The 16,839-nt window shown below is 35.6% G+C and overlaps 1 protein-coding gene across 1 annotated transcript; it reads right to left on the minus strand.

Annotated features, from left to right (window-relative positions):
- Positions 1-2,352: 2,352 nt before the first annotated feature.
- Positions 2,353-14,801, minus strand: LOC128207183 (DNA repair protein RAD51 homolog 1). Its single transcript, XM_052909966.1, has 10 exons — positions 14,698-14,801; positions 14,233-14,316; positions 11,514-11,651; positions 11,147-11,264; positions 10,839-10,930; positions 10,582-10,676; positions 9,523-9,636; positions 8,518-8,647; positions 6,439-6,560; positions 2,353-4,924 (listed from the first exon to the last, which is right to left on the minus strand). Exons 2-10 carry the CDS (start codon positions 14,314-14,316, stop codon positions 4,801-4,803), a joined length of 1,017 nt encoding a protein of 338 aa, XP_052765926.1. The 5' UTR covers positions 14,698-14,801; the 3' UTR covers positions 2,353-4,800.
- Positions 14,802-16,839: the final 2,038 nt, after the last annotated feature.

Genomic DNA, 16,839 nt, shown 5'->3' on the forward strand with positions numbered 1-16,839 from the left:
ATGTTCCGCCTCGAACTCATGCATGTTCCGCCTCGAACTCATGCATGTTCCACCTCGAACTCATGCATGTACCATCTGGAACTAACGCATGTACTACCTCGAACTCATTCATGTACCACCTCGAACTCATGCATGTTCCACCTCGAACTCATGCATGTTCCACCTGGAACTCGCGCATGTACCACCTCGAACTAATGCATGTACCACCTGGAACTCACGCATGTACTACCTCGAACTCATTCATGTACCACCTCGAACTCATGCATGTACCACCTGGAACTCACGCATGTACTACCTCGAACTCATACATGTACCACCTCGAACTCATACATGTACCACGTCGAACTCATGCATGTTCCACCTCGAACTCATGCATGTACCACCTCGAACTCATACATGTACAACCTCGAACTCATGCACCTACCACCTCGAAATCATACATGTACCACCTCGAACTCATGCATGTACCACATCGTACTCATACCACCTCGAACTCATGCATGTACCACCTTGAACTCATGCATGTACCACCTGGAACTCATATCACCTCGAACTCATACATGTACCACCTCGAACTCATGCATGTACCACCTCGAACTCATGCATGTACCACCTCGAACTCATGCATGTTCCACCTCAAACTATGCATGTACCACCTCAAACTCATGCACGTGTCACCTCGAACTCATGCATGTACCACCTCGAACTAATGCATGTACCACATCGAACTCATATCACCTCGAACTCATACATGTACCACCTCGAACTCATACCCCCTTGAACTCATGCATGTACCACCTTGAACTCATACCCCCATTGAACACATGCATGTACCACCTTGAACTCATACCCCCCATTTAACTCATGCATGTACCACCTTGAACTCATGCATGTACCACCTTGAACTCATACCCCCCTTGAACTCATGCATGTACCACCTTGAACTCATTCCCCCCTTGAACTCCTGCATGTACCCCCTTGAACTCATACCCCCATTGAACTCATTCATGTACCACCTTGAACTCATGCATGTACCACCTTGAACTCATACCCCCCTTGAACTCATGCATGTATCCCCTTGAACTCATACCCCCATTGAACTCATGCATGTACCACCTTGAACTCATACCCCCATTGGATTCATGCATGTACCACCTTGAACTCATACCACCTTGAACTCATGCATGTACCACCTTGAACTCATTCATGTACCACCTTGAACTCATGCATGTACCACCTTGAACTCATAAAACCTCGAAATCATACATGTACCACCTTAAACTCATGCATGTACCACCTTGAACTCATGCATGTACCACCTCAAACTCGTGCATGTACCACCTTGAACTCATGCATGTACCTCTTGAACTCATACCCCCATTGAACTCATGCATGTACCACCTTGAACTCATGCATGTACCAGCTCAAACTCATGCATGTACCACCTTAAACTCATGCATGTACCACCTTGAACTCATGCATGTACCACCTCAAACTCGTGCATGTACCACCTTGAACTCATGCATGTACCCCTTGAACTCATACCCCCATTGAACTCATGCATGTACCACCTTGAGCTCATTCATATACCACCTTATCATTCCACCTTGAACTCATGCATGTACCACCTTGAACTCATACCACCTTGGACTCATGCATGTACCACCTTGAACTCATGCATGTACCAGCTCAAACTCATGCATGTACCACCTTGGACTCATGCATGTACCACCTTGAACTCATGCATGTACCAGCTCAAACTCATGCATGTACCACCTTGGACTCATGCATGTACCACCTTGAACTCATGCATGTACCACCTTGAACTCATTCATGTACCACCTTATCATTCCACCTTGAACTCATGCATGTACCACCTTGAACTCATACCACCTTGAACTCATGCATGTACCACCTTGAACTCATGCATGTACCAGCTCAAACTCATGCATGTACCAGCTCAAACTGGTACAACCTCGAAGGTATACCATCCTTGGAGAACTTGTCATGTTTTGATACCAAGCTTTAATAACAATATGGTGGAATCAAAGGCATTTTTTTTAATTCTAGACTTAGTGAATGTTTTTACACTGTATGTTTTAAAAGTCTTGGGTCAAATATATTATCCTTTATATCTTTGGTAATGTTTTATGTCATAACTTATCCATGGGATGACTTCTCCAAATATGGTATCACTCCGTAGTGGTTCACATGTAATACTTAGAAATCGGGATGAACCAAGTGATAACAAGCAGGACAATACAGATAATTATACCGGCATTTCCAAGAAACCGACAGTGAAAAATGATGCATAAACATGTTACTCCAGGAAACTAGTAAAAATAACACAAGAAAGCTTTACTTTTTAATCAACAAAATTGATAAATTCATTCAATATTAAATATGAAAAAGTACACATTTGATATAAGATTATGTTCCAAGTCTTATGTTCTAAGTCTACGAGAGATGTTCTAAAAATGATATATACAACACTGAATAAGCCACAAACAAGTTACTACTTTAAACGAAGATTGGTGTTAACATTTGAACCATATTTCAATGTTATAATTATTATCCACAAAGACCATGAAGAAAAATTCAGGGTCTCTTAAAAGAAAATATATCAAATAACAAAGTTGCAGAAATTTAAATTGTTGTTGTGTTCTGTTAAAGCTTTAAGTTGCGTGACAGGAATCTATAACCTCACACTATAAACTAGCTGGGAATATTCGCTATATTATGAATGAATGAGGGTTTCAATATCTATATACATATAGCTATTAGACATAACAAATTTAAAGTATTGACAATGCATACACAGAGATCACTGACACATTGTTAAAACAATCATAAAGCATAATTCAAACAACTTTCTCCCTCTTTAATCACATCGTGTAGATCTATAAATAGTCCAGGTTTCCATGACACTGCTCTATTTGCACTAACAAGAGGGCAAGTTAATCTATGAGCAAATGTTTTTCATTGTCACCTATATAGGTAGATGTCTTACATCAGATATTCTGTACACTGAACATGTAATTTACATCAATCACCATTCATGTGTTAACTACATCCCTCACAAGCTTTTGAGTTTTAAGAACATATTTTAAATGTCTTTGAAACATGTAAATAGTGTTTCTAACAATCTTACATGATCTGAACATTTTAACCACAAACACTGTCATAAAGTTTCATAATAATTGGATGATAATATTAATAACATTGTTTTATTTTCTTCAGATGGAATGAACAAACTATATATTGATATAATGGGGACATAACCCTAATATATTTCATTTGATGATCAAACTTGACATTGTAACCACAAACAATGGGACCAAGTTTCTTAACAAAGGCTAAAAAATGCTTACTGTCAATATTGTTCATTATAAAGTTTAGCATTACTTAGTATAATGGTAAATGATAAATGGATTGCCACAATAAAACTTGGTTATATACTATCAGGTAGCTAACCATCTATTCATGTGGATTCATAATTGCGCTGGCAGGGGACTGGAGTTTTGATTTTTTTGTCGTCAGAATCATGTGCATTCCGCCAAATACACGCGTATAAGCAGCTAGGCACCTGACTATGAAGGGACCAAAATTAACCGGATTAAACCCTTCACATGGAGCAGTGGAATACTAACGAGCATTATCGGTAAACACCCATGAAGCACAATAATAGCTGATTGAAAGTATATCTGTATGTAGCGGTACATATATCACAATCAGTTTAAAAGAGAAACTAAAAGAACAAGGTTTTAGACAACTGCAATGCATTTATTTCCTATTTAGTCAAAATAAAGTTGATGTGTCTACATATGCTTTAATTATTATATACAGGCTAAAAACAATAATGTTGTTCGAATTCATTTAAATAAAATTATGATCAAATGTAAAAGTGGTTTAAACTTGTGAGTTACTGAGGCGACTTATCCCACAAATAAACTCGACCAAGACATTATGCCCAAAAGTACTGTCACCAAGTTTCGTCACGGCTGGATAGTAAGTGCTTAAAATCTTGTTCAGTTATCAGAAATATTTTGGACAAAATCATATTCTTTGCAAATAATTTCATACATAAACAAATTTCTTGCAAACACTATTCTTTTTTATTGACAGATATGGGTTTGTTCAAAATGCATTTGGATAATAACTTTTAAATTAAATCAATAAAATAAAAAACTGCAGAGGAATAAATTTTGCTTCAAAATGTTTTCATTGTTTCTTTTGGTAAATTTAAGTAAAATAGTTGTTGCTATTTCAAATGAAATTCAAAGGATGTATTTATGAATTGATAAGTTTCAATGTCATCCCACATCCATAAACAAGTCAGATATCTATTACACATACAGCAGTAACTCTGCACAACAAACTCAAACTGATCCAAACTGCTTGCTTTCCATTCTGAAGACTGCAGCATTGATTCCCATCACATTCGTACATTCTTTTAGAACATATTCAAACAGTCCTCATATATGGTTTGTATCTTATGCCACAAAAATAACATATATTTTGTTTTGACGTTTCTCTATCCACATATTGAGATGAATGTAGGTAGGTATCTTGTGTGTTTCATACTTCCTAACCCCTAATTCCTTCATGAAAAAAGGAAAACAAATATATATCCACCAGAGAGGCTAATAAATTTTTTAGGTTGCCGGTTTTTCTGTGAGTCGAACGGGAAACACCAAACAAACTATTTCTTAATTGTGGCCTAGTAAAGTACCACTGAGAGATACAGGTAACCAGTGATCACTCTCTGCCTGATTATTGGTCCCATTGTCGGTGGCTGTCTCAGTCTTTAGCGTCGCCTATCCCGTCGGCGTTGATTGCAAACATTGCCTCGGCCTCGGGTAGACAGGGAGAGTCGTAAATCTTACATATTCTCGTTTCTCCTCTTCCTTTCCTCAAGTACAGCCTGCAACATGTTACATAAAGGATCTTAACTTTCAAGTAATTTTTTACCTTACAAACAATAGTATTTCTTGTATCGGTATTGTTGCTATACATGACACCTACTGTTTTAGTTGACAGAAATTAATGCTGTTCCAAAATAAACTTTTTTTTGTATTTTGTTAATGGAAGAACAAAAACTGTAGTGTAAAAGTCTGGCAGAGAACAATATATAAGTATTATTATTAATTAAAAGCTACTTGGTGAGATATAATCGTTACTCTGTAAGTAACTTGGGGTGTATGGGAAATACACTCTCAGCGGTTTCATACCAGGCGTATTGTATATATTGCATGAAACCAGTGAGGTAGTATATCCCATACATCCCCAGCTACTAACAGTCTAACTGATAATATTTGTCAACATTTAATACAAAGATTCATGAACAGTTAAGGAAAAGTTATAAAGCGAGTATCCTTACATTGTGTATTTAATGGCAAGTCATTTAAGACTCTTTTATCACATGTGACACATTCATTGCCAAAAATGAAGATTTTATTAATTCTTTGCTAAAAGGCTTGAAGCTGAATAAGTAGGGCAAAATGACCTCAATGTCACGTTATATTTATATAACAATATGAGCAAATATGTAAATGTTGGATTTCACAAGAATCAAGCCACGTCACTATATAAAAACACACATATATTTATAAATATATATAAACATGTAACTGATAACAATATTATATATGGAACATTGTTATAAGCAAACAAGATGCCAATGCGGCAACGCCCCATTAAAGCCGGATTTTTTTAATTTGACGATGCAATTTTGCAAACCTAGGATTTCAGCTAGTGACCTAGTATTTTATGACCGTGGTATTCTTTCTCCTATGATTTGATCTTGTGACCTAGATTTTGACCAGGAATGACCCATATTAGAACACTTTCAAGATATTATGCAAGCAAATATTCTGACCAAGTTTCATAAAGATTTGACAAGAATTGTTGAATTTATGAGGTGGAAAGATATTTCCTAAGATTTTGCCTAGTAACCTAGAATTTGACCCGGGATGACTGATTTAAAAAATAAGCAAGATAGTATGCAGACAAATATTCTAACCAAGTTTCATCAAGATATGAAAAAAAAATGTTGAATTTATTAACGTGAAATATTTCTTCTAAAGATTTGATCTAGAGACCTAGTTTTTGACCCGAGATTACCCATATTCATATTTATTCAAGATAACATGCAGACAAATAGTCAGACCAAGTTTGATAACCATTGGATAAAAACTCTTGATTTTATTACATAAATGAAAAGTTTAACGCAGAATTGTTAACGATGTAAGGTACATGTATGCCTACCCATTTGATTGCATAAAAACATGAATTTATAAAACTTGTTGACCTATGAGCATTTTTAACAGTATCATGGGCTTTGTTTTATGGTCTTAAAGCTAAATAAATCATGCTAACCTTAATAAAGGATAATGAAGACCATAGTAAAATCTATGATTTTTAAAACTCAGGACATACCTGGTGGTAGATGCGTGGGCTATGATGTTTCCACCAATGGGTTTCTTGGGGTCAGCAGAAAACATGGCTGCTCCATCAACCTGCGCAACTACCTGGTTGGTGATCACCACAGCAACACCAAACTGACAAATAGATGTAAACAAATACTAAAAGAGGGTCAATGTAATCATAAACATTTCAGTTACATACACAAGCATTTATGTTCTTTTTACAAGAGCTCTCACAGGAATGTGACAAATGCCCCGGTTTGGTCCTTTGACAGAGGGACAGCTATACCTATTTTGGGCAAGAATTACTCTATAAGATGTTCTAGTACATCAGGCTTGATTGATCAGTAATGATGATCTTTGTGATGTGACTGTGTGATCATTAGTTATAAGTTTGAAATTTCTTACAAGCTACATTAACCACAAAGTGTGACCTTGACCTTTGAAGAGTGAGCATTAAAAACCTTCACATCAGGCTCCATTGAACATGAAGTATGATCTTCATTCAACCTTCTCAGTGATAGCAGAAATGCTACTTAACAAACCTTCCCAATAAGCATTTTGTAAAGAAATCTGATGAAAAATGGCGAAGTTATACCTCAGACATGAATTAATACTTTGATATCAACATCAGGCACCATAACTCACTAAGTGTGACATTTACCTCTGAGGTTCAAGCAAAATGCATAGAGAAACACACATTCCCATGATGCATTACAGTTCTGTGAAGTTTGAACGAAATCTAATGAAAAGGGACAAAGTTACAGCTAAACACAATTCTGAAAAAATCTGCACTAAAAACTTAGTGTGACCTTGACCTTTGACTTGAGAGCATGAATCTATGTCTGACACACCGCCCATGCTGCTCTACAATTCTGTGATGTTTGATTGAAATGCAATGAAAAGGGACACAATTACAGCTGAATTTTTTTTCATATTAGGCTATTTGACAAATACTTTAGTTTGGTATCAAACAGAATGGCTTTTATATTAATATTAGTATTTCAAATTTACATTGCAGCGAAAAGAAATTAATTGACATATACACAATTGAAATTGAAACAGATATATATATCATCCATCCATAAAATAAATCTGAATTTCAAAGAAAAGATTTACTGACAATAAACTCCAAAACAATATCTGTAGGAAAAAAATAATCTTCAAAATGATTCATTCCAAGGGAGACTATTTGTGAACAATGGGCAACAGAGTTATGGTTCTTGAAATGTGCTGGACTATTTATCAATTTAAAACAAGTGATGTAATTTTGAAACAATTAACTGGATGTTAGAAATAATTATGTGAGGTTTGAAAATTGTCAACGATCCATCAGCAAGTTATTCAAAGACAATTGACACAGGACAGATTTTTTTTTTCCTCCTATTTTTTTTAAACGAGGGCATAAATCCTGATGTAAATTCAACCAATAATAGTGTTTTTCAAGATTCAGCTAGGGCCATAAGCCTTTAAACATTTGAGTCAAAATAATGTGCCAGCATGTGAGAAATCTTTTGTCTGCCATGTACCAATGTGTGAAGTTTTCATAAACCTTCAACAAGATTTAGTGATATAAAAAAAGACAAAAAGTGGGACGAGGCAGGGCGATATGTGATATATCACCAGGGGCCGAATTCATGAAGCATCTTAGTGAATATTTTCAACTTAATGTAAAAAAGATAATTTTAGTTAACGAAAACTCACTCTGATAAAATAAGTAAAAAAAAAGATCCAAATAATAAAGGCATATGAATAAATTTGATAAAATTAGAGAGTATTAAAAACTTGTTTACAACTCATAAAAAAAAAACTAAGATGAAAATTTTCACTATTAAAGAAGCTTAATGAATACACAGCACGAAGAATTCATATCTCGGTTATAATAACATGTACAATAGATGTTTTGCCAATAGACATTAGGTCTTGTATTGAAAGGGAGAATAATCTTATAAAATAGCAGAACATCAATTTAGAGTTATCTATATTTATGAGAATCGGGCTTGTTTAAATGTTGTCAGTTTCAAGGTTTTTATATCCTGACCAAAATTTATTGGAAACAATAATGACTATTAACATATGTATGGTATCTCACCTCGTCTGCGAGCCTGAGCAGCATGCGGAGGAAGCGGGCCAGGTGCATCTGTCTGGCAGCAAGCTCACCTCGTCCCGAGTAGTCTGTACGATACAGGGCAGTCGCACTGTCGACTATCAACAAGGCGTACCTAAATACAAAAGAAAACAAACCATAGCAGTTGTGTGAAAATGGTAGAGAATGGGCTCATCTTTTTTTTTTATCAAATACTTTCACATATTTGCATGTACATAATTGATAGGACATCTCTTCCAGTGGACATCACTTGACAGAACTCACTTGATAGGATACGCACTTCTTTGTTTTGTCTAGGAATTTTCTTTTTTTCCAAAATACTGAATAGTGCTTGAATTATGTGATAATTTTATGTTCAGCTATATTCCTAATTCAATCATGTCAAGAATTCAAAAGTACCGTTATGCTTAGAATTCTGTATAAATAATCAAGCAAATATGGGAGCTGACATCCCCCAACAAAGGATTCATAGTAAAAATAAAGGTTCAAGGATCCAATTTAAGCAAAATTCTGTTCAAGACTACAATATAAGCAAAATTCTGTTCAAGACTACAATATAAGCAAAATTCTGTTCAAGACTACAATTTAAGCAAAATTCTGTTCAAGACTACGATATAAGCAAAATTCTGTTCAAGACTTGAATGGAAGCAAATATCTGTTCAACTGCCAATGGAGTAAAATTCTGTTCAAGACTTCAATGTTATTAACTCAGTTTCTCTAAAACTCCCCCTCCAATTACCCCATAATATCTCTACTTCAAACTATTGCTTTCTGTGATTACTTAGTAACATAAATTTTGATCTTACAAATTCAACAAATATCCACTATTTCTTCCTTCCAAATTTTCTTTGACCAGATTAAAAGCTACCATGTACACAATGGTGTCAAGTGTACTAAATCTCACAGAAATGGTCGAAATGCAAAAATATAAACAATCAACCAAGTAGATTTAAAGCTACCTAGATTATAAGACTGGCTATATGGAATTACCTTGACTCGGCCATCATGGCAGCTGCCTGTATGAGAAGTTGTGACTGGTGGTCGCTGTTATAGGCCCGGGCGTAGGCCACATTGTCTAGAACATCACTGCCAGATAGGCCATACCTGCAACACATTCACGAAAAACACCTTTAAATTTTCTTAGTTGAAGGGAAATAACTGAGATAGTAACAAGAACGATTTGACAGTTAAAATTACTATACATCACATTAATTTGCCTTTGTAAAATAACATATAGCCATCACTAGGTGTTCCATTAAGTCATATTCAACATTAACTTATGGCGACGTCCCAGACAGTCTATGATGAGACTTCTGGTTTTCCGTGAGTTAACCCTCATTAACATAATACTTAACAAAATCATTAGACGCATGCTTCAACAAAATGATACAATCTAAATGCATGCGCAGTATATAATAAAAACATTTTAGAATCTTCATTATTTGGTAGCATTTAGAAACTTTTACTATTTTTCATATGTTTGGAACAAAACATTCAATATAATAAAATATACACTGCATTTTAATCTCTGGTAAAAGCATAAAATCAAAATCTTTGAAAAAATTAATGTCAGCCTTGGCTTATATCTTGGCTGACATTATTTTTCTTGGGTTGTGATTTTATTACCCTCAATGAGATGCAGTATTTGTTTACTTCAAAATGTCATAACCCGGTATTTTTGGCCATTCTAACCGCCTGATAAATATTAAAATGCCATTTCTTCCTTATAAACTAAAATAACAATACCTTTTCAACTTATTTTCTTCAAAAGGTAGGTAAATCTTATTAAGACCTACTGTAATAACTCAATTCAAACATTGTCAATGCATAAATATTTCATCATAGCTAAATGTATATTTTTAACATGCAAACATTTCTTAAGTCATTACTTTGCCTACAAAGAAATCAACTAAGGAGGTCACTTTCTGGAATTTATTCCTAAATTTTGTTTTTAAATCAAAACATATTTTTACCCTAATAAAAAAATGTCAAAGGATGGAGCTCTAACTTAGAATTTTCAATGTTACAACGTAACAGTGCAGTTATTACCTCTCTGATACTGCAAGTAGCCTCTCGGGTCGAAATGTTCCCTCCGTGTCCACATACAGACACTTGCCCTCTCCTCCGCCCATGTCGATTGGCAACTAAAATACACAGAATACATCTAACTCCCTTGTTGATTGGCAACTAAAATACACAGAATACACATGACAATCTAAAGTTTTAATCCAAAACAGTGAAAAGGCATGTAGTGCGACTTGCACCCCTTCAATTTGTCTAAATTTAATGCAGTATTGTGTGGTTACCTGACAAGTGACAGCTAGTGTGTGACACAACTGTGTTTTGCCGGTCCGGAACTCACCAAATATTTCTGTTATTGATCCTGTTTCTATACCTCCTAGAAAATAAGAATTGTGATTTTGCTTAAATCATTCACCAATACTTACAAGCCTGATCATCAGTTAAAATGAAAAATGATGAGCCACAGAGGCAATTCAAGATTATCAACTGATCAACAGTCAGATTGTGCTTGTGTCTAGAATCAGAAAATAATTTTATAATGCTATATATTATATTTGATTTTTATGCTAAAGCACTCAGAACTATTTCCTACCCTGTAAGAGTTTGTCTAGCTCTTTAGATCCCGTCGTGACTTGAATGATCTCTGAACGTTTCTGGTGAAACTCAGTTGCAGTAGTAAACCCCATCGGCACAAGTTTTGCTGCTTCAGCCTTGAATTATAAACTTGAAATCCACAAAAACTGAATAGGTTGGCTGCTTTTTTAATGCAACTGGAGCTAGATGTTATTGAATTGAACATGATCGCATTCAAATCAAGGACCATTACTCTGTGTCTGGGGATGATCTAACATATGATGAGATAACTGATTAACTATTACATAACAGCCAAAAATAAACAGACTTAAAAGAGTACAAACAATATTTATTCCTGGGCAGGTGATAACAACATATCTAATTACCAAGACTTTATCTGCTTTCGCTTCACTGATGCCCTTGATGGCCAGCAGATTTTTCTTAGGAGCATACGCAATTGACTCCACCGTGTAGAAACCTGCCTCTTCAAACTTCTTTACATCAGTGGCACTGATCCCGTGTTGCTGAAGATCACAGAAAGTTATGAAGTAAATACACATTGATAAATGCAAAGTCAATGAAAATTGATTGGAAGATGTTGTATTACACAATGGATGTGTTATTAAACTGCTACAATTGACAGTTACATCACTCATTTGTCAACAGGCTATTTGCCATGGCTAAACATTCATCATTTGCAAGTTTTCTATGCAAAAATTTGATAACTATGTTGAAAAATAACAATTTGAACTTTCAAAACCATTGAGTTTAGTATGAATATGGCTGTTTGAACAGGGGTGGTCAATGACATCACTTATTTCATCGACATCACATTTTACTGTAATAATATGTCATTTGGCCAATCCCTGAATGCCATTTTTGTATCAGTGGTATACCAGAGATAATGCTTTTATCAGAATACAAAGTACTAATGCAATCAAAAACATATCCGTTCATCTGATGAAGCACAATATGAGTGTAAATATTTTGCCATGATCACTATTTTTTGCTAAGCTGTTATAATTGATAGTTCTGGCCGTTACGAAGTATAGGGCAGAACGAATGTCTTAATGTGTTATGAGCGCAAATGCGCGGGTCATTTGAGCATGAAGGTCACGTGGTATTCGAGCTAGGGTGGTCGGTTATATTGACGGGCAAATCAGTTCTAGGCTTGACTTCTAAAACGAACATCGATTTCATTCAAATTTGAAAAAAGGATGTTTGTAAACATGTTTGATATGTGTTTATACATGCATGCATGCATGTCCGGATGGATTCCGTAGTTCCTATATTCTGAGGAATGAATTAGGGGTTATCTGTTTAAGTTAAATCCTACGTGCATCGCTATGGTAACATGTTTCATTCACCGGGTGTTTTTCGTGGGCGGCTGTCATTCCTATGAAGGATATATGATCAAATCTGTATCACCGTTTGTAAGAATTAAGAGGCGTAATTAAGACTCTTTGAAACTGTGTTACTATCTATTGTTGACGCCTGGTAGTATACAGGTTTGATCAGGGAATGTGCCGGAGGGGCCTGCAACATTTAGACAAAGGAACAGTAACAGTGTTGTTAAAGTATTTATGTAGAGAATTTGCTTTTTTATGTATGCGTTTGTGTGCGCTACACTGCTTCAACAGTTGCCAATATAATTATCGAAGTCTTGCCCCATACAAACATACGTCTTTTGTGCGGAGGGACGTTAAGACGTGCTTTTATCCAAAATAACAAAGACACAATGGTATACAGTTTCATATTTCTTGTTTCTGTGATGAAAATAACAGTTTGAAATTTTCCCCTTTTTAAAAATATCATCTTAAGAAAACAGGATGGTACATTAAAAATATGTGTGCAAAAGAGTATGGGGCAAGTACTAGTCCATATAAACAACCACTTCAGACTTTGACAATTTTTTATTTGGCGACTCTAGTGTCGCGTCCATATCCCACTTGTTGTTTTCCTAGCCAAGATTGACAGATCCCAGCGCTTAATGAGCGGAAAGATAACGGGCACCTGCTAGATAGATTCAAAATGGTGATGGTCTGACTGTTGACAGAAGTCGATCTAAATTAGACTAATTGTTTGTGTTTAATTAAACAATTAAGTGTAATAAGAGAAAGGTATTGGCTAAGAATAATTTATGTGTAACTTTTGTGTTCTTATTCAACAGTGAAGAGATATGTATTGTGGAGTTACAGTTGAAGAATATATTTTACATTGGCATGGATCAGCAGGGATATAACTAAGTACTCGCAAATGGCAACCTATTTCTGATCTGGGCGACTGAAATTCAGAAGAAGTTCGCCCGAGTGGCGAGTCCGATTTTTTCGTAGGGGTCCGAATAATATGCTCCTGGTCGCCGAGAAATACCTCTGACAAATGGGTACCGGGCACCAGGAAGTATGATAATTGCGATAGCCAATCATGCATCAGAAAAATCCAATATGGCTGCGCCTATGTAGACTTTTGAGGAAATTTCTTGACGGCTATACGAAGTTTGCAAGGCCGAATAACAAAAGCATTTTGAAAAATATGAAAAAATAAACGGCCACTGCTTAAATACTTCCTTAAATGGACGAACTACCGCCCATGGCCGTCCAATACCGATCATGGTTGGTTTGTTTTGAGTATGTCTACGTTTTGCATTTTAATATTTTTGTCACTACTGTGAATTGTATATAAACTTGACAGTATAAAAACATGAAACTAGTGATACACGCAAAAGGTCCCTTGCTATTTCAAAAGCTAAAGAAAAGCCTTTTGAAAATTGTGAGGCAGCAAACATTTTGAGAACCTAAACAAAGCTACATATGACAACTTATTTATAATGATTTGAACCGGTCATTCCCTTGTTATAAACAATAGGTGAGTCAGTGAATTTAAATGGATGTAAATAAAATGTGTATACAAAATGTTGGGCTCGTGGGTTTGAATCTGGGCTCGTTAATTTAAAAAGCTACGAGCCCAGCTGGCTCGCGATCTAGAAAAGTGAAGTTATATGTCTGATCAGTTGACTTGTGGCCTTTAGGGAACAAAATGAATATCCAAATGTTAAAAACTTTCCCTAAACGTGCATTTATATTGTGGCTAGGGGAAAGTACATACCTCAAGTCTGGAAAGTAGTAGTGGCCCAAACGTCTCTTCTTCAGCTTCCTGCTGGCCACGCTGTGCACCCACCTGGGCCTGCATCTGTAATATTCAACATAATCAACAGTACAAAACCTACAGTTAATGACTGATCATCTGTGAAAGTCTGAAGCTATAATCCTTGAAAATGCGTTTGAGGTGTTAGTCATAATAATATTTTGTATAAAACAAGTTGATAAAAACTAAAATTTCGATATAAAAATATGTCGTCTATCAGCATGGCCCATTTTAGTCGAACAAAATAGTGGTACATAGTCAAATGTTAAAATTAAATCATAAATGCCCAAAACACGTTCAGAACTGGGCTCTAGTCTAGATAACAATTGACTCGCGAAAATTTATGAACAGTCATTTCAACACGAGAAATGTTCAGCTAAAAGGCTGTACTGACAATCATTTATGTCATTAATAATTTATTCTTACAATTATTAATAAAACTTAGGCTGCAACTGCAGAGACGATAAAAGATAAACGCTTTGTTTTCTGTGAATTTGATTTGTTTACGCTGGAAATCCCCGCCATTAATGAATTTGTAAATATTTTAACGATCATATTTAGCGTCATCATCATCATCATCATCATCATCATCACCATCACCATCACCACCACCACCACCACCACCCCCACCACCACCACCATCATCATCATCTCCATCAACATCAACATTGTCGTCGTCATCATCATCATCATCATCATCATCATCATCATCTTGAGGGGGTATACAATGTATATATAATTATGGTTTTGCCTTCAACTTACACGTCCTGGCAAGATTAAAAGAAATAATTGGTATCAAACCTGTTATAACAAATGCTGTTGTAAGACAGCACGCTCGACTATATACCGCTTTGCATAAGAAATGAACACAATAATGATGTTATATGTGCCTGTCAAAAGCAATACAATAAAGTCAAATTAAAAACGGTAAACAAAACACGCCGCAGTGACGAAACCAGGTTTTCAATGATTGACAGAAGAACTTCAGCCTTCATTGTGAGTCTCAGTTTCAACGTTTTTTCTATCTTTAGTGACAACGATCTTGACCCTAGGGGCCCCAATTACAATCCCATGTAAGTCCTCCATCAACTCTTCTTACCTACCATGGCAAGTTTGGTCACAATATCTAAACCCTCACTAAAGTTATTTAGTACTAACCATTTTTTTAGCAACAGCAACCATGACCTTAACCATGACTCTCGAGACCTCAAACACAGTCCCATGAAAGGTTTCTAAAAACTCTTACTATACAGTATACCAAGTTTGGTGACGAAAACCCCGTAATGCAGCCTGGACACAGGAAAGACAAACTATTTCTTTGAAAATATACTTAACCAAAGTGTGTTGTATAATTGAAATCCATTGAGTAATTCAGATGTAATGCTGCCGACAAGAAAACGTATCAAAGGGCAATAACTCTGTCATTAGCTGAAAGAGAGATGGTTCTTGTACACTTCTTGTTCCTCCCATTGTGCTTAACCATTGTATGAAGTTAAATTAAATACTATCCATTACTTTTCAAGTTCTGCTTCGGACAAGGAAAATTAACAAAAGGCAATAACTCTGTGTTTAGCTGAAATAAGTTATGGTTCTTGTACACTGCACTTCCCCTCACTGTGCTTTACAATTGTATGAAGCTAAATTAAATTCAATCAATTAGTTTTCAAGTTTTGCTCCAGAGTAAAACAAGTAACAAAGGGCAATAACTCTGTAATAAGCTAAAATAGAGTTATGGTTATTACACACTGCATCTCATCTCATTGTGATTTCCATCGTATGCAGTTAAATTAATTTGGATCCAGTAGGTTTTAAGTTATGCTCTGGACAAGAAAAGTAGCAAAAGGCAATAACTCTAAAGCTAAGTTAGAGTTAAGGTTCTTGTATACCACGCTTCATCTTATTATGTTCTATCTTCTTATTAAGTTTAATTAAATTCCATCCAGTAGCTTTCAAGTTATCCACCGGACAAGGAAAATTGCAACCGATCAACTGACCAACCACAGGGTGACTTTGTTTGTCAGGGTTATAATTATTTGATACCATATATGAATTTGTGCGATGGCTACTGTGTAAAGTATGAAGCCCATTGAATGAACAGTATTTCAGCTCTGAGTTATGTTGCCCAAAAACATTAACCAAACTTTTTAAGTCAATCAAGGGCCATAATTTGTATATCAGATAATATGGAGTTATGTTACTTACTTGTGTGATGGCTGTAAACAATTGTGTGAAGTATTAAGCCAATTGAATGAAGGGCATAGAAGTAATTAGTGGAAATCACAACTTTACCTTAAACTTGAAATATTTACACCTCAACTTCCATTCCTTAAATGAACTGCCTTTCAGCAATTGCGTTCATCAATCGATGAACACAACATCTTCGGATATGTTCGGATCGTAATTCATTGCATAACAATTATACATGAAAGCTATTGATCTTGTTATTGGTTGTATTGTGTCTGCAGGTCCCGTAAAATATAGATCAACATTTTTAAAAGTGTTAGTTTATTAATGACCCCGATAATGACATCAACCCCGCAATTCATTCCTTAATTGGACACAATTTGC

This window comes from Mya arenaria, chromosome 11, assembly GCF_026914265.1.
Source record: "Mya arenaria isolate MELC-2E11 chromosome 11, ASM2691426v1".
In the NCBI taxonomy this organism is placed as follows: Eukaryota; Metazoa; Mollusca; class Bivalvia; order Myida; family Myidae; genus Mya; species Mya arenaria.